The following is a 21,621-nucleotide window of genomic DNA, read 5'->3' on the forward strand; positions in this document are numbered from 1 at the left end:
ACGCATTAACAAAAACTGTCCTATATTGTTACAGCAAGTATTTGATTTTTTGTGTGTCAATTATGTATTCAGACAATATAAAAATGTAAACCTGCAAATATACCATGTGATCTTTTGCAATATCAGTGTATATTTCAATATTTAATAAATACGAGCAAACAACCTTCTTCAAACAGGCTCTGCAGAAGTACAAGCGCAAATTAACATTTATCCTTATTTAAAAATACTTTACTCATTTTCCAAACAAACACAATTGGGCTTTTCATTTATTTTAATGAAAATGGAAACATTTAACAACGATTTTCAGGTTGAATATATCACAGCTTTCTCATAAAAAAAAGAATCTGTACAATAAAACATCGATCTTCCACAACAATCCATCCCAGTTCTTATAACTTGAGTTTGCTTACAGAAACTTCTTTGTGTTTCTTCTTCTTTGAAGACGGGTCCTTTGCACTTTTGATCTGACTTTTAACTTGGTCCTGCAGCTCAGAGAAGAAGGCTTGAGAGGACCGCAGAGCCTTGTCCTTCCCCTCGTCCTAAACAGAAGAACACCACCATACTTGATTGATCTCAGCAACGTACAGAGTTGTATTTTTAAAAGCGCTGAAGGGGTCCTGACTACACGAGAGAAGCCACCCACCTTGAGTATCTTGGTTTTTCCTCCTTTTGTGAGTTTCTTCAGGTTCTCTGCTACTTCAGCCTTTGACAGCTTTCTGTTCTCCCCGGTTCCACTGGCCTCTTTAAGTTTTTGCCGCTTTTCTTTCTCCTTGATCTTTATACGTTTAACTGTCTTCTTGTGGCGTCTGTCACGCATCTTGTCTGTTGACGTCTTCTCAGTATCCCCCAGAATATCTCCTGCTTTGTTCTTCTCCTTTGGTTGGATGACATTGTTATTAAGGCATGCAGTGTAATTGAATATGCAGAGATAAAAATGCATGTTTGAAAATGAATTGGTGACATACTTTGATTTCTTCTGGCGCGAGCAGCATAGCATCGCTAGCGCTGACTGGAGCCACCTCCTCCATCGTGACAGACGGCAGGTTAGACACCACTTTGACCTCGGGGACGGGCTGTGGACAAACGGCAACATAAATACAAGGTTTCACAAACATTTACAATTTATTATGGATTCCCCGACATGGGGCTACGGACTGAGCTGGATGGATCACGATACAAATTAGGTCTATATTATTATAGGATATATTTTTACCAGGGTTTCCCCTGCCTTTGTATGAGAGGGAGGTGGGGAGGGGAGGGGGGGGGGGGTGTATATCGTTTTTTGTATATAGTGTTGCGATTTACATGAATGCTGACACCTTCCAAAGGCCAGTCTATCCCAATATTATTTGGCAACTTTCAGTCAGTGCTGTCAAAGGGAAAAACTTACCGGTTTGGGTGTGAAGTGAAAGTTGGAGAGAGCATCCAACTTTAGGAAGAGCGTGTCCATAAGCTTTTGAATTTCTACATGGGCCGAGTTTTCCTCCTCCTCGGTCTTTTGCTGAAATAGAGTTAAATGTTAAAATGATGAAGCAATGGTTCATACCTGTTAAAACAGCAGTGACTGTGAGTTAAAAGTCTAACCTGATTCTGCTTGAGGTATTCTTGCTCATAGATCTCTGCTAGACTCTGCTTGCTCTTTTCATGGTCCAATGCCAGCTTCTTCTTGTAGTCAAACACCTCCTCTTTGGGTTTCTCCTTGCGGACCACATCATCAAAGGCCTTACAGAAACACAAGTCAAAGGCGCTGGGTTATAATATATTATCACATTTGCTTCAGACAAAATAAAAGATACATTATACGCACTAACCTGGTCTTTAATTCTCTGTTTGATGATGTCTTCAAGCTGTAGTGTGGTTTCTGCGGTGATACTAGGTGCTACAAGACCACATAAAAAAATCTTGTTATAGGATATGAAGAAGTACAACGAAACTATTTTAGTAACCTGAATTAAAAACAATACAAACTCAACCCCATTGAAAGGAATTGGATAAACCAAAAGCAGCTTAGAGCTATCTGCCAACACGAGAACGCAACCCACAATAGAGTCACTCACCCATCCTGCCCGTCTGCTCAAACTCCACATCCTCCTCCAGCATGCTGTTCTCTGGACGACTTTGTGAAGTAATCTCTCCTGACAACTGCCATGGTTTATCTGCTAGAGCGGTTTTCTCCAACTCTTCTATTTTCTCTGACATCTGCAGGTTAGAGAAACAAAATGATGTAATATTTATGAAGCATTCAGGCTGTCATCACGCTACACTTAAACAATTTGTGGGGTTGTGTTGATGGCGATCGATTGCTTCTCATCTCTGATGGATGATAGAAAGAAATGTGTCTCTTACACGAAGACCACCATCTCTTATGCAAATCAGTTTAATAACACTGGGAACAATTTAAAATTTTTGATAAGATACTTCATCAGACAAACCTTGATCAAAAAATCAAAAAAGATTAGTCATCAAAATCCTGATGAGATTCTTAATCATCTTTATCAATCATCGATCATTTTTTCTTAATTAAAGCATTTATTTTACATTTCATTTTTAGTTTGTGTGTGCCTGAAAGAACGGGGACTTTTGTAGAAAAACGTTTGTACATAGCTTACCGTGAGGAGCGAAGAACTATTTGGGTATTATATACATTTACTACAGTAAGTGTAACATTCCCCAACTAAACTAACTCTATAACCATATTTAAGCCACACAAATTAGCAAACAAATTCAACAAACAAAACAAATTTGCTCAATCTGAAAGTCAATTACCTTTTCTTGACGTTTTTCAAATGATGACTTCACTGCGGATATGGCGGAGCTTGGAGTTTTTCCTCCAAAAATGTCCGCCAGATCCTCTCCCTCGCTGTCCTCATTGAGGTTAAAGGTGACTTTCTTTTGAGCTGCTTTGGTCTCTTCATCCCTGGCAAACGATGGACACAACCATGCTGACATCAACCAGATGTGCTTCTCTGATACGTTTTACATATTACATCATTTCAATCGCACTTACTCAGCGTCACTTTCCTCTTCACCGTCATAATCATCAGCCTCCTCGTCTATTTCTTCTCCACCTTCTTGCCAGCTTTTATCCTTGTTGTCCTCCTCGCCATCAGAGTGGTCTTCGTCTCCACCTGGTTCACGATCCACAGCATCAAAGAAGTCCTTGTACTTGAGGTTCCTTGAGCTTTTTGCCTAAAATGTAAAGAGAAATACATAAACTTGCTATATTTTGTACATCAAGACACAATATAACATTTGGGAAAAGTGATGAAAACACATACAATAATTTTCTTTTTCTTTTTGGCGGAAAGTATGTCATTTAAGTCGAGATCGTCGTCATCATCGGAGGGCAGGTCCTGAAAGTAGTCTAGCTCATTTTCGTTCTCATCCTCCTTTCCCTCTCGTTTGTCCATATCATCCAGAAACGACTCCATCTCGGACAGTTTAAAGAATGTATCGTCGACCTCAGAGGGAACGACCTTTGGTCTGGAGCCTTTCCTTCCAATCTCCTTCTTCTGTTTCTCCCGCTTCTCCAGAGCGTCCACGTCAAAATCTAAATCGGAGTCTTCATCAGTGTACCCCTCTGCGCCATCCTCATCCTGAGCCATTCTCTTGGACTGTTTAGGTGGTTCGTCGTCGTCGTCATCATCATCATCATCATTCTCCTCCTCCTCCTCTTCTTCATCATCATCATCATGAGTCTCACCTTCTGCCTCCACACTATTCTCTTCATCGTCTTCCTCCTCGACAAGCACTGATAATTTCTCATCTGACAAAGCCTCATTAGTTGCATTTTCAAAGTGTGTCATTACAGCATTGTTCTGTAGCTCCAGCTCCTGCCAGATCTGCTCTTCATCGAAGTTTTCCACCACCAGCTGAACCAACGGGCTGCCTTTGTATTCGGCGGGCTCTTCAGTTTTGTGGAGGTCATACAGTAGCTTAGTGAGCGTGGTAAAGTCGGCTGCCGCACCATCTTGAAGGCTGGAAAATTGGAAACACACAGTCAGTATGGCACGCCTGGTGTATTATAAAAATTAATAGTTGGCATTTATATTTGTAACAGAAAAATAATTAATTCATCCGCTATACTGTTCAAAATAATTCATACAGACCACCGACAACTTTTGTACTATCCCTTTAATTTTAAGTTTGCATGTGTATTCAAGAAGGTCATTGTATGTTTTTGTGACCCTAGATACACCTCAAATGTGGCGAAAACATGTCTTCTTTTTTAAAGTTATTAGTATTTATAGTATTTGAAGGATATATCACGATCACATGAGTTAAGTGTATTAATTGTTTATCTTGCAGCTGGGGTCAGCTGTCCACTCAAGTCTTGTTTACCAGCTGATGGATAGATTGATGAGATCATTTGGCTATAACATCCCAAAACAATGACGGTCAACTCTCCCTCACTCTCCCAAACCTTAAGTCTCAAAATGGTGTTAGCGGTGCATGCAGTTAGCTTTAGCTCACGAGTCGCCGGTTCCACGTCTGCTCTTGTACTCAAACTCATTTATCCACTTTTTCAACAACACAAACATACAGGCAGCAGATACTTGCCTCAGAAAGTTCTCTGGATGTGCTGTGTTGTCATTTATTTTCTTTACACAGTCCTCCAGAACGCTCCACATATCTTCAGTAGCCATCGTTTCTCCCACATGCGTGGCTGTCTGTGCCGCAGATAAACAGGTCCGCCAAGAAACTCCACTAACGCTTATTTGGTTCCGGGTTTACAAACATGGCGTCGGCAGTACTGAAGGTTGCAGGTCGGTATAACGTCAGATAATGATTTAACTACCAAACGTGTACTCTTATCAACTGGTTCGTCCTCAAATTGTTTAATAGTAAGACCTAAAACAAGACTTCTATACCATCAACATTAGCTGTGTTACACAATGTTGCTGCCCTCGTTCACGTCACACGGGTTTGTCTTGCAGGGTTCGGATAACATTAACGTTACATGACACTTTGTACTGTATCACTTAGTCTGAAAACGTCAAAAGATTGTCAAGACTTTTTTTTACCAATTTTTTTCACCTATTTTTTCAACTCAGATTTGAAATGGTAAAAGTTAACCCCTTGAGACCCTAAAACGTAGCATTTGACTATAACTTTGCCATTTGCGGTTCAATTGCATAAACTTGCTCAATCAAGTATTTTAATTGTGTAATAAACTGATGTGTATCAGTCGTAAAACGCATGGTGTGCAACCAGATTATATTCAAAACCACAGACTTTTATTTTGAAATCTAGTGGAGATTCCAAATATACAGATTCAAAAAATGAGTGAAATTATTCACAACACATTTAGAATATTTTCATGTGATGGAGTGGTGCAGCCTATGCATATGTCTCAGATTTACCGTGTAAAAATCACACAGCTTAAATTTAGTTTCAACAAGCTGGTAAATAATATATATATATCGCCTACTGTCAGTGAAGGCAGAATAAGAGTATTGTTCCAAAGAAATCGCCACCTCTAATCTCACTATATTCAAATCTGTTTATTCAGTGGCAGGTCTTTCCAGATGTTCTCGTCTCACTCTCTTGAGAACACATTTGAGAAAAGCGCCCCTCCACCAGGGCCCTCCTGGTTCACTGTGGAAGCTTGGGAGGCTGAACCACATTGCCATCGCTGTCCCCGACATGGAGAAGGCCACGGCTCTGTATCGGGACGTGCTGGGGGCCACGGTGAGTGAGCAGGTGCCCCTGCCCGAGCACGGCGTCTACACAGTGTTTGTGGAGCTCGGCAACACCAAGCTGGAGCTGCTCCATCCTCTGGGGGAGAAGAGCCCGATCGCTGGCTTCTTACAGAAGAACAAGTCAGGAGGGATGCACCACGTTTGTATTGAGGTGAGACCGCATTGATAAGTTGTCGTAGGGATTACACTCAGTGGACACTTTACCAGGTACGGATCCGTACCCCCCCAATGCGTTCAAGTGAAAATGCTCAGACATTTTGACTTGTCATTCTTTGAAAGGTGTTACATAACTGATGAGTGAGCCAGCAGGGAAAATAGCAGAATCCTGACTGTGGAAACGCTTGTTATTTAATCATTGATTACATTTAACATACTGTGAAATGTCTGTTGCGTACCGGAACAATATAGTGCGCTCAAGCGATGGCCAGTATCCAGGATTCCTGAGTTTTTGCACCCGCTACTAAGATGTGAATGTTATGCAACTTTTGTTTTGGAACTTTCTGTCACGTGTTGAAATGCCTTTTGTGGACGAGAACAACAACTGTGACAGTGACACACCTGAATTGTTATTTTACCTGTTTGATGAGTCAAAGTTACCCTACGAATGGTATTATGTCACTAAAAGATAGCAGCACATGAATAACAAACAATCACAAACTGTCCCACAGTATTCCAAAGATGCTCTTTTGTGTCTGGAGACCCTGAGCTTTTGCCTTTTTACTGGAAGACTTGACCTGAAGTGTTTGGAGACCATTAAGATTGAGTATTTGCACTTTTGCTTTGCTTCCTATTTGGGTTCCTCTCTAAAAGCTGAGCTAAACAATCAATTAAAAAACATCATTGATCCAAAAGCCCAACTGATAAATTAAGCTATATTAGCTTTATACAGGTATATATTTACTGATGCATGTGTTGACTACTAAGTAAGATGCATTACAGAAATGTTAAAGAAACGTGTGCAGTAGTCGCCCAGTATTACAAACATTTACAGTTCTTCCACCAGAGAGCGCTGACATGTCTCATAGTAAAATGTTGACATTACGTGTCAAAATGAAAATTGTCAGACTTTTTAAACTGTTAACAAAATGGGTTTCAGTCTTTCACTATAATGGTGGTTAAGCTACTTTAAACAAAAGAAACCAGCACATTTTAGCCACTTGGCCCCATTTGTTACACTTTACGCCAATGCAGTATTTGAGACTTTCCAAACCACGATGTGCATTGAAGGTTGTCAGTATGATGGTGACTATCAGACAAGCCACGTCAAACAATCCTACATTTTCCTCATGTTTGCAGGTCGACAACATTACTGCAGCGATAGCAGACCTGAAAGCAAAGAACATCAGAACTCTGTCAGCAGAGCCCCGGATAGGTGCACACGGGAAACCAGTGATGTTCCTCCATCCTAAAGACTGCGACGGTGTGCTGGTGGAGCTTGAAGAAGCCTGAACACCTCAACCTGGCAGGAATGTGGGAGTTTGCTAAAAATTGTCGCTTTTGTAATTGTCCTTTATAGAACTTTTGATCACAGTGAGTCAATTGTTCAGTGAATCTATTTGGACGTTGACTTGTCCACTCCACTTTTCGAACACATCCAAATAAAAAGGTTAATGGGAAACCGGTTTGTTCAGAATAATTTGAGCGTAGTACAATTGAGGAAAATCCCAGAAGAGATTAATGCAGTAAGTTTTTATAAATATCCTGATCACTAGTGTTTATATTGAACCTGGTCTTTGTAGACTTGATACCAAACAAGTGGCTATTTGCGAGTTAAACTGATCCGCTGATGTCACGTCTAATGTCCAGCTACTTATTTGGGATTTCTGGTGTAGGTTTTCAATACCACAGAAAACTGTAGTTAAGGTCTTTTAGTCAGGTAAACAGTGATCATTTACTTTGATTCTGCAAACTTGTAATTGACCGCTTAACATCTACTGGGCCATTCATTAAAATACAGGGCCAATGGTTAGAGCTTCGAAAACATGCAAGGTCGCTCACTGGCCAGCTTGGTTTTCTTGGGCAATGAAAGTAAAATCAGTACCGTTTTTACCCCATCTCTGCCAGTTACCGTTTTTCAGATAGTGTTACAATTCAGGCTGCACTAAAGGTCTTTAATTTTACCATTGAACACAACACATGAGACGTAATCAGAATCCAGAGGGTTCATTTTATTTGGTTTAATTAACTGCTTCCGGCATAAAACACAGCAAATATGTAGTAATGACGTAGGCAAAGCAGAGACGTACAAGATACAAGAGTGGGCTTTGGATGGAATAGCTTTCAGCTCTGGGATTAGTCACGTTACTTTAATGTTGAGTAAATGGCAAGAGGTTTGAATAAAATAGTTGCAATGACTTGCCAGTACCATGCAGATGGCATCATAGAAGACTGATTGTAAGCAAGAGACAAATATAGAAAGCATTTGTAGAATTGCTGTGGATGCATTTAGCTGCTTTCTTTGCCCAGGGTGTGCTTGTCAAACAGGTACTCGGCCAGGCCGTTCTGAGGCGCTCCCATGCGGCGCAGATTGGTCACCCAGTCTCCCAGCTCTTTGATGGACTTCACCTGCTCGTCCAGGTAGTGAGTCTCAATGAAGTCACACAGCTGAAAGGAATTAAATTAAATTAGAGCAGACACAGACTGACCACGTCTGCTGCATAATACATTTGCCATAAAACAAAGTTGCTCTTTGTATACACCATTTAACCATATTGGACACAGTAAAAAAAAAAAAATTGTAGAAAATTGCAGTTGCACAAATATGCACAGCTGTAATGCTTTCAATCGGATCTTAATATTAGTTTGTATCCTTTCTGAAAAACTAATACTTCAGAGTAAGCAAGCCACAACGTAATACTCACATGTGGGTCAGCGTGATCAGAACAGACTTTGTGCAGGTCGAGGAGTGACTGGTTCACGCTCTTCTCAAGCTGCAGGGCACATTCAAGGGCCTCAAGTCCAGTGCCCCACTCATCCCTCTCTGGTTTCTGCAATACAGAGGAACTGAGTGAGACAATGAGCGGTGGAAAGCAAACTACTCGCCAACACGCCTTCTGTTTTATTTCAGAGTGAGTTTGCAGTTTAACGTTAAAGTGGGTTTGGTTTTAAGATAAGCAAGCACACCACTCACACCCTTTTTATCTTTTGGCCTCCCAACCTGTGCTGTACGATAGAGAATATTTTCCACCCAAATTCGAGTTTCACACACAAAAGGTCATTAAATATGAACTTTTACCTTGACATCCTGTAGGAAGATCCTGCCCCCCCTCTGGTTCTGGAGTTTCATCAGTTTCTCAGCATGCTCACGCTCCTCTTGTGACTGATTGCGGAAGAATTTGGCAAAGTTGTGCAATGCCTGATCATCCCGGTCAAAGTAGTATCCCTGTGAGGAAAAAGAATTTCAGTGGTTCGAAAAAAGAAACATTTCCTTCTGGTACAACCAGAAATGTGAATTCAGCTGACTGAGGAGATAATTGCACAACGCAGAGACTAGTGTGTGCGCCAAGTTTAAGGTCATGCAATGCACTCCATGCCCTGTGTCTTTACATAATCTCTTAAAAGGAACTTCAACCTTTGTTTTGTGTCTCATCCAGATATTCATTTCACCTCACACCCCCCCCCCCCCCCCATGTCACTGCACTAAAAAGACCCAGGAGCTCACTCATTTCGTTGCAGTGTTATTTTTATTTATTAAACTGGCTGCTTGGATGTCAGTGGGCTACCTGACAATCATCCACCACAGCAGTTTCAACCACCTGGGTTTACAGGTGGCCGAAACCACTGGTTACAGCAACTAGAATCACTTCCCAAAAACTACCAATACCTTTATAAATGGTATACACAGTTCCCTTTATGCGAAGTACCAAGGGCGATCAGCAGATGAACTCCAGGTTTTCCCACTCTTATTTTTATTACCATAACAATCTTCTTTATCGGACACTCACCATGGACAGGTAGACATAGGAGGCATACAGCTCCAGGTTGATCTGCCTGTTGATTGCAGCCTCGCAGTCCTGGTGGAAGTTCTGTCTCACCTGGGAACTCATGGTTCTGAAACACAATTATTATTATTTTTTTAAATAGAAAAAATTCAAAATGACAAAATAAAAGTTTGAGTCCATGTGGTAAAAGGAACGACATTTTCATAGTCTGGTAATCACGGTAAAACAATTTTTAACGGGTAGCACTGGTAGCAAAAAAAACAACTAAAAGACAAATTATATTCGCAAACGCATGTTGTGAAGCAGGATTCAGACCTGAAAAGCGATGGTAAAATAGCGCGTCTTCAGTCGACGGGCCCACCCTTCAGCAGAGGTATTGTTATCACACTGCGCCTCACGTAACTGTAGCCGCGGAGTCACGTGGTTTGACGCAGGCTCAATTCATGTAACGATCACACGCAACAATGGCCAGAAAAAAACAACATCTTAACCCGACCACTGGTTTCTTTTAACAAACGTAATGTTACAGAACGTCAAACATTGAGGTGGACCCACGGGTTGAGGACACTTGAGACCTTTTAAGCGTGTCGTATAGTTAGTTACATAACGTTACACGCTTGGCTACGGAGACATTGAGGAGGGCCGAGGCCTCGCGGAGATAAACAACAGCGCCAATGTTACCGTCACCTCGCCGCGCGGGACGCCCGTTAGCGGGGACGACGGGCACGGATCCTCAGCGGGCAGAAAACGCACACACGAGAAGGCAAAACGCTTAAATATTAATCCTTACCAGGTTTCGGTGGCAGGTCTTGTGAGGAGGTGGAAAATCTGTCTTGCGTCGTTGACGAAACAAAGTGTAGCTGGCAAGCTAAACGTGTTACGGATGTCTTAAACGAGCTGATGTTTCAAGGTAAAACGCGATTTAGTTGTTAATAAAGTGATGATTGGAATCTAAAGACAGATGAAAGGTTGCCGTTCAAGCACTGTTGAAGCAGGTAACCTTCACTGTCCGCTAGCTAGACGATTGACTGATAACCAGACGGTGTTGACCGCGGCTTATAAGCAGATGGTACGGGCCGTGACGTCATTGCCCGGAAGAGGGCGGGACAAGGAGGCCGTACCATTTTCTGCCCCGTCACTCAAGCAAGGCCGAGAGCCTCCTCTCTTACTGGTTTGCAGTGGTTACAAAGTACATTTACTCAAGTGCAATTTTGAGGTACATGTACTTGGGTTTTTATTATGCGCTACTGTCTACATATACTTCACCAGTCATGGTGGAAAGTTGCTACTCAAGCACAATTTTAAGGTGCTCCCTTTTTACTACTTTATACTCAAATACAGAGAAAATATAGCCCTGTTTACTTCATTTTTTTCTATATATTTTAGTTATAGTTATAGATTATGAATACAAAATATGAAACTAGAAAAGCTCCACTTTATACATAAATTACCAGTGTTCTGAATCTATTATCATAATTGTTGTGAGTTGAGCCATCTGGCTTAATAAGTAATTTTAAAACTTTTGTACTGGTTAGGTATATTGGACAATTATATTTTCCTACATTATTCCTACACAGTTGCTACTTTAACTGGAGTCTGACATGATTGAATTCTTCTAGGAAGTGTGTGAGTGTACTTTTGACTCAACTAGATTTATTGGATTCATATCACTTGCTGATAAAGCTTATTCATTGGAAACATCTGACTGGTGATATATATATATATATATATATCATACATTATATATTTAACTATCCAACTAACAAATCAGGACAAATATGTGAAACTTGAACAGCTATAACGTTGAAATGCTGCTTACTTTTTAATGTATCAATACATATTTTAACACTCCAAAAGGAGCCTTTTGGCAAAAAGACCAACTCTTGAAGCATTGTATAACCAGGTTTATATCAGAGCAGATAACTAACCATAAAACAACATACAACAAACATGCTGACTTTGCTTTGAACAAGACATGACTCATGTGGAGAAAACTCCAAAAGTTGGCGATTAAGTAAGTCTTATAGTCACACTCATGACTAAGTGGCTGATTGAGACATGCTGAGTAAGTAACCATATCCAAAGATCATGTTGTAACAGTGTAGTTTACATTGTTTCGTCTTTTAGCAGACACCAAAACCCCAGGTTCACAGGCCCATTGTGTGCCAGTTGGTAATCTGACCCATCGGTCAGATTACCAACTGGCACACAGCGGACCTGGTTCTTGGAAACATCCATAAACTAAAGCACAATATCAACAAGTTGTGCTTCATTTTCTGGTTTTACGCTTTTTTAAAAACATGTCTTGTTACGTGTGTGTTGGCTCTATGCTGTACTCTGAGATCACCATTCATCTTAACAGTTTACAATTGAAATCTGTGCGTACGGGTTTATTTTGAGGTGGGCGTCACGAAGTAATCTCAATCAATTGGGAAGTGAAGCACGTGGTTCTGTATTTGACTTCACATAATATGAATAACAGTAAGACAAAAAGGTGATTTGTTGCTTACCCTTTTGTAAGCAGTTATATCACTGTATTCGTTGCGTCTTAAGCGCCTGCCAATGATGGCATTGTAAGCATCAGGTTTCCTAGAAAGCACTGACCATGAGCTGCTTTTCTAACAAAACATACATTTACCCAGGGCCTTTTCTTACAGGGCAGTGATGACAAGTTTAATGGCTGTTTTGGCCATTGTTTATTTTTCAAACGGTAAACCTTAAATTATTCTTATTAGTGTTAAAGGCAGTTACATGTACAGTGGCATGTGCTAATATGTAATAACTAGCTTCAAGACGGCACTTATACTGGTGAGCTGCAGCACAATTACTTGTACAGTCATTCATTTGTGTCATTTAAAAATTGTGGGTTGCAAGGGGCTGTTTCATTATCTTATAGATAGATGCAGTGAAAAAGAAATTCAAATAGTTTGCTGTTTTTTTAATCAATTTTATTTGTATTTGGAAAAAGTTTAGTCGAACAGGCCGAATCCCATGTCGTCCTCGGACTCCTCAGACTCCTCCTTCTTCTCCTCCTTCTCCTCAGCTGCAAAACAAAAAAGGCACCTCCCATTATTTCCTGTAATAGTCACCATAACCGGCTATCCCCCATGAGACCACTTTTAATTCAAGCGATCATTAACACGTACACCATGACATGACAAATTGTATAAAAGATCACACCTGGGCGTAACCCTAATCCACAAACCGGGTGAAAATCACACCCAGTGCTAAAATTTGATTCCAGGAAAAACTATTGATGACGGGTTTCATTTGTTCGGTTGTATGATCAATCAAAAGTTACATAATAATACAAGCTGTAGGCAAGGGCACTGTGTGCCAAGCGTCACGATGGTGACAAACAAGCTGCTAAATGACATGCTCACCTGCAGGGGCAGCAGCTCCACCTGAGCCAGGAGCAGCAGATGTGGCAACAGCTACAGCACCACCTGCTGGCACGCTGGCCAGTTTACCATAGCCTGAAGAGACAAGTTGGCAGACATGAGCTCAAGTGACACTCGGCAACGGGTCAGACTGTTAACAATTGGAGTTTCCCCCCCCCTTTCCAGGCATGATGCCGTTGCCTATTATTAAAAACAAAATAAAACATTTTGATTCAAAGATATTTCTAAAAGTAGTGAGAAAACTGTTCTGATTTTCAAACGAACAAATCTAAATAAATCGCACGGACAACTTGCACGGAACCACTCACCTGTTGTAATCACCTCCTCCACATTCTTGCCTTTGAGCTCAGAAATGACCTGTTGAGAGGCAAAAAATCTGTGAATGTGACAATTACATTACATGTGATTTAGCTGACGCTTTTATCCAAAGCGACTTACGATACGTGCATTCAACCATAGGGATACAATGACAAGCAGCTAGTAAAATACGTGCTGTCACAACATTGGCCACAGAGATAAGGGCAGGAGGCTCGTACCTTGTCCAGGCGTGTGTCGTCGGCCTCAATGCCCACACTTTCTAGGATGTGCTTAATGTCCTTGGGGGTAGGACTTCCATTGCCACTGAGGGCACAAAGAAGGTAAGCAGCAACGTAACGCATCCTGTAAAAACAATAAACAGGAAGGTTCCATCAGTGGGTTGATGTGTTTATGGAGATCACTGACCAGTCAAATAAATTAACGTTAACTAAAAGTAACATCTGGGCTTAAGTCAATCAAATGTCAAATACATTTCAACCCCCACATTGTAACACAACTGCTACTTAAGTGGAATACTAGCAGGACATATGCATGTTATAACACCTTGTTGCTGGCTTTCTGTCCAGGTTAAAAAAACACGTTAACTGAGCATCAAACGGGAGCATCTATTGACTTAATAACTTAACTCCGTTTTAAACGAGTATTACAAGTAACACGCATGATGTCTATAGGGGCAATGTGGATTTTCCTCAGACAAATCGTTCGTTTAAAACGTGTAAAAAACAGTTTTTGCACCCATGTGGTGGGTTCTTCAGTCACTGCAACACCAGCTAACGGCTGCTAACGCATGCTAACTTAGCCGCCGGAGAGAGGAAAGGAAATAATGTGGCTAAATGACCCTCTTTCATACTTTTCAGCTACTGGAGTTGATGGGGTACTTATTATTATCAATATCATGCGTCTTCACCCCACGATGAATACACTTATTATATGTTTTAAACACACTCACTTGAGCTAGACGGTGAACGCGTGTCCACTTCGAGATTAGCGCGGATAGAAAGGAAGTTACGTCACTCGATGTGGGCGAAAGAAACCTCGTCTTCTTCGTGTTTAATAAAAAGCACAAAAAAGGCCGCGACTCCCCCTGTTGTCCCGGAGGGCGCAGTGTGGGCTCATTTCGAGGAACGACTCTGGAACCCTCTGCTTCAACAGAAGTTCTACCTCCTTTTCTACTTCGATATTACTCTGCGAGAAACTCGATATGAATATAAACATAAAGAAAGATGATATGATTATTATGAACCTCTACATAAAACAATGGTTTCATTGAAATGTAAATATAAAAAATGATTGCCTTTTGTAATTCCATCTAAATCCACTGTCCAAGAAACCAATAACATGGATACACATCATTCAATCTGCTGTTAGGGGAGTAATGGTTTTAAATCCCTTGAGCTTATGCTAACCAGGGTCCACCTGAATGAAATACCTTCGACTAGGAGATAAGAGAACCAGCATTGCAAAAACGTGGACTCAAATTTTTAGTAGTTCCTCCTGCACCATTTTATTCCACTGCCGGCATTTGACAGAATTTTTTTTTACTATGAACATGCTTTTGATGCTGATTTTTCCAGAAAACATGAAAATAATCATGAACAGTGAAGACTATTTTTTCAGCCTAATTCTGTCGTTGATGAGAACAGGGTACGTTTGGAAAATAAACTGAAATAAGTGATGAAACATGCCCATAAGCATCTTATTGTTTGACATTTTTAAACAGTTTATTTTGTCCAACTGTTTTTTATTCTACATCACAACATTTTACATTTCACATCAAAGTGACAGTAAACTGGATAAGAAACCAGAGCACAAAATAACAACACAGGTAATACACCTAAACAACGACAAACTTAAATATTTCAAAAGGTTTTCACAAATGTTTTCTCCTGGTACCAAAAAGAAAAGACTAATCAGTTGAAATCTCAGAAAGGAGGAGCTGATCAAGGAAACGTCAAGTTCCCAAACATTAGTCCAGTAACAGCGCGGCTTTAGGAGACTTTGCTGAGATGGTCCTGGAACGCAGTCAAAATGGAAGTACCAATTACTGTATTCATTTTTAGGAAAATCCTTTATAAAAATTGAGAAAAATATCAAAAGAAAGCTATTATAAAAAATACTCTATGGATCATTCCAATATATAGACACAGGAGACTGGTAGAAAGTTGAAAGGTACTAAAATTTAAAACCCATCCAGTCAATAGTCAGTGACATTCAGTGGTGAGTGTGACGTGTGAACATTTTTTACATTACATTTTGTCCTGATTTACTATTCATGTGTGTAAGCGGTGAATCTATGTAATAAAACACAAAAAATACATTATTTTAAGACATTGACTTCTATGTAAAGCCACTTTCCTGTTGAATGTTTAGCCTCAAAACAAAAGTATACTCATAGTGGCCTATGCGACGCTCTATTGCTAAACACACCGTCACATAATCCTATTCCTCTACATGTACAGTAACAGTCCAACATTTGGACACACGTTCTGATTAAATTGAATGACAAATGTGTCAAAGTCGGACTGTACCGTAACTTGACCATCGTTCATTAGATAGCAATGCTAGTGTCAAACGGAGACAGTAAAAAATATGAGTTACTTAGTAATAATTTAACCCCAATGTGTTTTAGTGCAGCGTTCTCAAACATACATTTGTCCACACAGCCGTAAAGTAGTAATTTCCAAGAACATTCTGCAATAAAATATTTATGCACCATTTGAGGATATTTCAAAAGTTTTTTGAATTTACTTTGCATAGATCATTTGTTTTGCATTCAGTTTGATAATGTATAATCCACATTATAATAAGGAACATCCATATTGTAGCTAATTGTGCTTTGAAAAACATTTTGAAACTATAAAAAATAACTTTGTAAGTGTTGTAAACATGGGAGGAAGGTCTACAGCAAATTGGGGGTCATTGACACAGTTTCGACATTAGCCGGCTTGAGCCTGCCTGCCAGGGACTTAATATTACATACAAAGTACATGGGTGCCAATAAATGGTTGGCTTTAGTGACGCAAAGACTGTTAGAGGTGATAAAAGAATGATGGCAAACTATTAAGGAAATAGATGTGGAGTGACATGCAGGACAGACAGAGACAGTTTAAATGTATTAGTAAATTATTGAAAGTATGGAAGTACTCATTTTCGAGTGAAAGCATCATAAAATAAATCGTTATTTAAACGGCAAGACATTTTTCTATACATCTCATCCCAGCACCAGTTGAAGAAGTCAAAGATTAACAGTATAAACAACAGGTTCTAATTAAGTTAATGTTTCATGTTAGATGTGGTGGAAATTTGTGGATTCAGCTCAACAAATTCTCCCCCGACATTGTTAAATAAAATGTTGAAAAATGAAATAAAATTCACCAATGCAGCAGATTTACAGCATAATCCCCAAAACGTGGTGAAAAGTGAATATGAACCAGCTGTGATAACAGCATTCAAAAGAATGAGGAAAGCTCACATTAGGCATTATTGTGACCAAAGAGGTTGCTTGGAATTTCAAAAGACAAATGTTAAGTACATTTGTGATTCATTTAAAAACAGATCGAACAGAAGTCAAACAGGTTTTATCTCAGGTCAGAGTATTTGCTTATGAAGATGTACGACTTCCTTATTTATTATTAAAAGTATAAATTCGAGGCTCTGTGGCGGCAGCAGTTTAGTTCAAAAGTTGCTGAGACCCCATTAAATCACTTACAGTGTCTGCTGAGCTTTTTATAGTGTGGTGTGACGTTAGACAACTATAAATTTAGCCCAGAGAAGTATAGATAATCCATCATTTGTTTTAAAGGTGTCCTTTCGGTAGTTTCCCTTATTATCCTGCTTACGGCGTTCTTTTTAACTAATTGGAACTAAAAATACTCCAATGCTTCCCTTCTCTGAACAAAAAAGTGCAGTTTTTTCTATGTATGCACAATTAAAGGGTATCTGCATTTGCCACCATGTATTTTAGGTACAGAGCTTTGAGAATAACAGATGCAAATTATTTTGAATTTAATTACCAGTACTTGACTTTGTAACCATTAAAAACAAAAACATAACGGTGAACACAGTACATACAATAAACACGATTGCCCTGAGGCACTTGGTAGTGACTGTGATAAAATATTTAAAAACACTAACTTTCCAGTCAAATGAATTGTGTAGTTGGTCTCAAAAGCATTCAGAGTTGCATTCCAAAATAATGCACAAGTGTGAGTGACCACCTACACTGACAATCACGATGTTTGTCTAGAGTTATAGTGTCCAACGTAACAATGGCAAATATTTAAAAATGCTACAGAAGTGTAGAGTAGAAGTATAATATATGGTATATTTGAGAAGGAACTAAAACTAAAAACATGAGTATGTTTGTGAAGCATTTTTTGGGAGTGAGAGAGAAGGAAAGGAGAGGAAGAGAGAGAGAGGGAGGGAGAGAGAGAACACATGGCCCGAAGGCTAAAAGAGGAGAGACATGGGAGCTTGGGCATCAACACGGACAAACCCTACTGGGGGAAGTTGTTCTGTTGGCGGCGCTTCGCCGACCTCATTTTCTCAAAGCGGGACTCCATTTCCTCCAGGACTTTGGGGGTGTACCTCACTACCAGCTTCACTGAGCCCTGAGCCGCTTTGAGGAGTTCCACAGCTTTCTCGTGGTGCTCACCTTCCACACTCTGAGGGGGGGCACAGAAACACACGATAAGGTTTTCTCCCCGGCCTTTACTAGCACTTGTCTGGCCCGGAGTCTTACGCCACCAACTGTTGGTGAGGGAAATGGTGTAAAAACGGAGTACGAGTAACCTACGTACACGGCAGAATGCTGAAGGATCCCCACTGACAAATCAGAGGCAACATTGCGACGAACACTAACGATATCACCAACATGATGGTATACCTATGAGGTTTTTAATAGTTAATGTGCCCTAACTGCTGAAGTGTTTACTTTTATCACCTGGTGACCATTGAAGCAGAGGTTGCAAAAAGAAAAGCTAAACTTTGAACAGGTCTTGTGACTTGAACGTACCACCCCGTTGACAGAGAGAAGCTGGTCGCCTCTCTTCAGTCCTCCATGTCGGTCAGCGATGCCGGCTGGGATGATTCGAGAGATATATATTGGGGAATTTTGCTCCTTCCCGCCCATTATGTTGAACCCCAGACCTTCTTCCGTTTTGGGAAGCTCCACAACACGCGGATGCGAGTGTCCCTCACTTGCTGCAAAAGCTGCCACAGTCGCCTACGAATGAACACGGTCACGTCATTTAAGCAGTGCATATCATTCCATTTGTTAGACTCGACACGCAATGTGGAATGTACGTCTGGAGCAAAACAAAAAACAAATGGTCTGAAAATAAAGATGCTGGAATCGGGTATACCTTCGCTGTGGCGTTGGCCCGGACTTCCGGACTGCTGTTGATGTCCACCGTTTCATAAACATGTTCATAAACCTGAGGAGACGTTGCCATATTTACAAGTTGTGAAGATAAAGTCATTAAACAAAACCCTGTTTTCAAAAACACATTATTCTAACACTAGAAGAAAAAGGGAACTGACGGCATCTCACAGTCACGTGTTTTTTAAAGGGGACAAAAGGGTCTCACTTCTCTGACGGCGTTGCAGAATTCACTCTGTAAGACCCTCTGCAGGGCCTGCAGCTTCTGGGGAGGCACTTCCCCCGTCCTCTGGAGCTTATCCAGCAGTTCAACAGCACGGTTAATATCTGTCAACGAGAGCACACGTGAACCCCCCCGTCAAGGGTTTTATTGAGATCTGTACATTGTCACAATCACATCTTTTCTTTTTCTGTGTTGATGTCAGTACAACATCTGTACCATGCGATTGCTTAAAAGCAATGTGAGGAAGCTGGTCTTACATCACTGTGAATTAAAGTATTAAGAATGATAAACTTAAAACCATATAGCAACATGCAAATAACACTCCAAAACAGATATCATAAAAAAATGATCCTTTATTGCAATTTACTTCATGAGGGTTAGGGTTAGTAAATTATTAAAACATATTATTGACTTGATGTTTGAAATGTGATTTATTCCCTTTACCACCTCTGAAGGTGCAACAACAGTGTATGAAAACCTCCATCAGGCAACATTCGTTGAAGCCTTCCACCATCACCTTACAGGATTGCTGTGTGTTGTCACTCATATTAGTCAATTGGCTGATACACCAACTTGAGTGAAACCGTGTAATTTAGCTGTAAAACCTCTCGCTCCGTGACTATGTTAATCGTTCAGTCATATTAATACACACTGGCGATCAGCAGGACTCCCTTAGCCTACAGACGATGAACAGGAAAGTTAGATGACCGCCAGTCACCTGCTCTGCGTGGCTAACGCTAAGCTAGCTTAACGTTAGATCACAACAAATATCTCTGCGCTACCGCGAGCTAGCCAATCGACTTTACCTCTTTCCAACCGCACGGGCTCCCCAAGCGATGCCATTCTGTTAGCAAGCGGCTGTTTAATGTCCCCTATATTTAGCGTTAATCACTGGGTATGGAGAATACGGTAATCCCGGGGCTAGCGTTACGTCCGTCTAACAGAGACGGTAAATCAGATTAGCCGAGGTAGCCGGCTAGGCTATTAGTTGCTAGTGTCATGATGCATTCAAGTAACACTCGTAGAGTGAACAACTCGGAACCCGCGTATATCATTTTATTTTCCGAGTTTCTGATTGCTCGGAGCCGCCACTGAATGCATCTTCCCTGGCTAATGTGAAGAGGTCAATATTTTATTTTTAAACCTTTAAGACAAAGTTACGTATGTATGTAACACCATACACATATCACAATAACCACGGAGACCCGTGTTTAATGTCTAGGCGTTCGTTTTGTGTAATTCGTACATGAACTGTCGACCTTCAGTGCTGTGTTAAGCCCACTGCAGGAAGGCGACAGAAGCTGTCCACTCTGACCCCAGACCCAATTAAACAATCACACAATCATGTGTCACTGCATCATTCTTTTCACAGGGGTGCTGCATCTGGAAATAGCTGAAAGATGAAAGGATTACTACATAAATATCCTGTGTATCAAAGCATCACGGAAACAACCAGAAACCTCTCCGGCTATTTCCTGACACAGAGGATGTGTTCCCTCTGCCGCCCTCTACTGGCGGCAGAACGCACGGACACTCGACTACATAACTGCAGGAAACTGCTGCTGCACTGCTCCATGTGGGCGGAAACTTTGGAGCTTGAGTCACTTGTGACCACACCCCAAGTGCGGACCCACGGCACGGTGTCTTTGCCTTTGACATCTGATGAAATACACGGATTTAGGGTGCGGCCAGAGGCACAACACACGTGAATGTAGCGGAGCCGCAGTATTTACTGTCTCTTTTATTTCTACAAGATGCTCATTGTTTCTGTAAAAAAACGTTTCATTGTTGTTTTGTCTTAAAGCTTTCAGCCACAACTTTGGGTTTAACGTCAATGCTATGTCTTCCTGTAGGATGACTAAATACTTTTCAATTCTTACTTGTTTTGTGCAGCCATGACAAGAAACCTACTGGGTGATTCATGCCCATACTGCATGCTTATCATCTTCCTCGCAGGTGGATTAGAGATGATTCGCAAGCTTCTGTATAAAAAAAAGTAACTCACAGCATCTCCATCAGCCTCCTCTGGAGAATCCGAGACAAATATCTTTTCATTGCTTCATGAGGAAGGTTTTATTTTTTCTTCTCAAAAGGCCTCGTCCGGTTCTCTTCAGAGGTCACACTTACCTTCAGGTTGATGACGATGAAGTAAAATAAGGTGCTCGGGATCAAATGTAACACAAATATCAAACATAATTGAACTTTCGATGAGGCTTTTATATCAGTGTCTTCTCTTTCTAAAATATGTCATATTATGGGGAATAAGGGCGTGGTTGATGGTATTAAGTTGCAAAGTGAACATGTTAAATTGTTATCCAGCTGTCATCTCAAACTCTGGCATCCAGACTCATAAAGCAAGGACTTTTCACCATGAGAAGCACACCATGAGTCATAATCTGCTGGTGAAACAAATTTCCAGTCGTCTTTAACCTGGATTACAAACCAGGATTTTTCCTCCTGATCACTGTAAATCTACTGCTGCACCAAACCTGGGGGATTCTTCTGCAGTAGAAGATTTAAAGATGGGATTACCATGTCATACCAGGTGTATCTTTTTAATGCACTCAAATGTTTGTGTCACTGTCCAAACTGTGTCTACCTGTGCTTTAGTAAGCAACGTAAATCTGCAAAAGTGTGCATAAAGACCAAAGACTCC

At 40.7% G+C, this 21,621-nt stretch overlaps 5 protein-coding genes across 8 annotated transcripts in view; 1 reads left to right on the forward strand and 4 right to left on the reverse strand.

Annotated features, from left to right (window-relative positions):
- Positions 1-14,507, reverse strand: part of rplp2b (ribosomal protein, large P2b) — a 42,449-nt gene extending 27,942 nt beyond the window's left edge. The window contains exons 1-5 of one of the 3 annotated variants that reach the window (XM_040202158.2): positions 14,312-14,507; positions 13,581-13,704; positions 13,353-13,401; positions 13,027-13,119; positions 12,324-12,686 (exon numbers count right to left, since the gene is read on the reverse strand). In XM_040202158.2, coding sequence (XP_040058092.2) covers positions 12,613-12,686; positions 13,027-13,119; positions 13,353-13,401; positions 13,581-13,703 — 339 coding nt within the window. In that variant the 5' untranslated portion in view covers position 13,704; positions 14,312-14,507 and the 3' untranslated portion in view covers positions 12,324-12,612. Of the gene's footprint in view, positions 1-12,323; positions 12,687-13,018; positions 13,120-13,352; positions 13,402-13,580; positions 13,705-14,311 lie in introns of those variants that run through there. The other 2 variants (XM_078085129.1, XM_078085128.1) reach the window with 2 other exon arrangements.
- On the reverse strand, positions 254-4,690 carry mphosph10 (M-phase phosphoprotein 10 (U3 small nucleolar ribonucleoprotein)). Its single transcript, XM_040196422.2, has 11 exons — positions 4,561-4,690; positions 3,279-3,978; positions 3,008-3,189; positions 2,767-2,917; positions 2,058-2,199; positions 1,812-1,879; positions 1,585-1,722; positions 1,391-1,501; positions 966-1,073; positions 644-874; positions 254-539 (listed from the first exon to the last, which is right to left on the reverse strand). Exons 1-11 carry the CDS (start codon positions 4,644-4,646, stop codon positions 390-392), a joined length of 2,067 nt encoding a protein of 688 aa, XP_040052356.2. The 5' UTR covers positions 4,647-4,690; the 3' UTR covers positions 254-389.
- On the forward strand, positions 4,663-8,306 carry mcee (methylmalonyl CoA epimerase). Its single transcript, XM_040196472.2, has 3 exons — positions 4,663-4,766; positions 5,513-5,853; positions 6,999-8,306. The coding sequence occupies exons 1-3, from the start codon at positions 4,739-4,741 to the stop codon at positions 7,149-7,151; spliced, it is 522 nt and encodes a 173-aa protein (XP_040052406.2). The 5' UTR covers positions 4,663-4,738; the 3' UTR covers positions 7,152-8,306.
- Positions 7,850-10,848, reverse strand: LOC120831199 (ferritin, heavy subunit). 2 transcript variants are annotated; one of them, XM_040196458.2, is made up of 5 exons: positions 10,434-10,848; positions 9,647-9,752; positions 8,938-9,084; positions 8,564-8,689; positions 7,850-8,306 (listed from the first exon to the last, which is right to left on the reverse strand). In XM_040196458.2, exons 2-5 carry the CDS (start codon positions 9,746-9,748, stop codon positions 8,148-8,150), a joined length of 534 nt encoding a protein of 177 aa, XP_040052392.1. In that variant the 5' UTR covers positions 9,749-9,752; positions 10,434-10,848; the 3' UTR covers positions 7,850-8,147. The 2 variants fall into 2 exon arrangements, with proteins under 2 accessions (XP_040052392.1, XP_077941253.1); XM_078085127.1 differs by lacking the exon at positions 10,434-10,848 and adding an exon at positions 9,959-10,342.
- A 551-nt stretch (positions 14,508-15,058) lies between the features above and the next one.
- Positions 15,059-19,984, reverse strand: lin7c (lin-7 homolog C (C. elegans)). The gene is made up of 5 exons (XM_040202144.2): positions 19,772-19,984; positions 18,951-19,069; positions 18,726-18,797; positions 18,377-18,586; positions 15,059-18,026 (listed from the first exon to the last, which is right to left on the reverse strand). The coding sequence occupies exons 1-5, from the start codon at positions 19,806-19,808 to the stop codon at positions 17,859-17,861; spliced, it is 606 nt and encodes a 201-aa protein (XP_040058078.1). The 5' UTR covers positions 19,809-19,984; the 3' UTR covers positions 15,059-17,858.
- Between the last annotated feature and the right edge of the window lie 1,637 nt (positions 19,985-21,621).

Source organism: Gasterosteus aculeatus, chromosome 12 (assembly GCF_964276395.1).
Source record: "Gasterosteus aculeatus chromosome 12, fGasAcu3.hap1.1, whole genome shotgun sequence".
Taxonomy (NCBI): Eukaryota; Metazoa; Chordata; class Actinopteri; order Perciformes; family Gasterosteidae; genus Gasterosteus; species Gasterosteus aculeatus.

What these genes read in the sequence shown, in the direction of transcription:
- mphosph10 (XM_040196422.2), bottom strand. Translation starts at nt 4,646, where the DNA reads ATGGCTACTGAAGATATGTGGAGCGTTCTGGAGGACTGTGTAAAGAAA. An exon ending in AACAGAGAATTAAAGACCAG is followed by an intron (nt 1,723 to 1,811) that starts GTTAGTGCGTAT and finishes TGTTTCTGTAAG; the next exon opens with GCCTTTGATGATGTGGTCCG. An exon ending in AATACCTCAAGCAGAATCAG is followed by an intron (nt 1,502 to 1,584) that starts GTTAGACTTTTA and finishes ACTCTATTTCAG; the next exon opens with CAAAAGACCGAGGAGGAGGA.
- mcee (XM_040196472.2), top strand. Translation starts at nt 4,739, where the DNA reads ATGGCGTCGGCAGTACTGAAGGTTGCAG. An exon ending in GGCAGTACTGAAGGTTGCAG is followed by an intron (nt 4,767 to 5,512) that starts GTCGGTATAACG and finishes CTGTTTATTCAG; the next exon opens with TGGCAGGTCTTTCCAGATGT. An exon ending in TGCACCACGTTTGTATTGAG is followed by an intron (nt 5,854 to 6,998) that starts GTGAGACCGCAT and finishes TCATGTTTGCAG; the next exon opens with GTCGACAACATTACTGCAGC.
- LOC120831199 (XM_040196458.2), bottom strand. Translation starts at nt 9,748, where the DNA reads ATGAGTTCCCAGGTGAGACAGAACTTCCACCAGGACTGCGAGGCTGCA. An exon ending in CCTATGTCTACCTGTCCATG is followed by an intron (nt 9,085 to 9,646) that starts GTGAGTGTCCGA and finishes TTTTCCTCACAG; the next exon opens with GGATACTACTTTGACCGGGA. An exon ending in TCTTCCTACAGGATGTCAAG is followed by an intron (nt 8,690 to 8,937) that starts GTAAAAGTTCAT and finishes TCTGTATTGCAG; the next exon opens with AAACCAGAGAGGGATGAGTG.
- lin7c (XM_040202144.2), bottom strand. Translation starts at nt 19,808, where the DNA reads ATGGCATCGCTTGGGGAGCCCGTGCGGTTGGAAAGAG. An exon ending in GCCCGTGCGGTTGGAAAGAG is followed by an intron (nt 19,070 to 19,771) that starts GTAAAGTCGATT and finishes TCTCGTTGACAG; the next exon opens with ATATTAACCGTGCTGTTGAA. An exon ending in TCTGCAACGCCGTCAGAGAA is followed by an intron (nt 18,798 to 18,950) that starts GTGAGACCCTTT and finishes ACGTCTCCTCAG; the next exon opens with GTTTATGAACATGTTTATGA.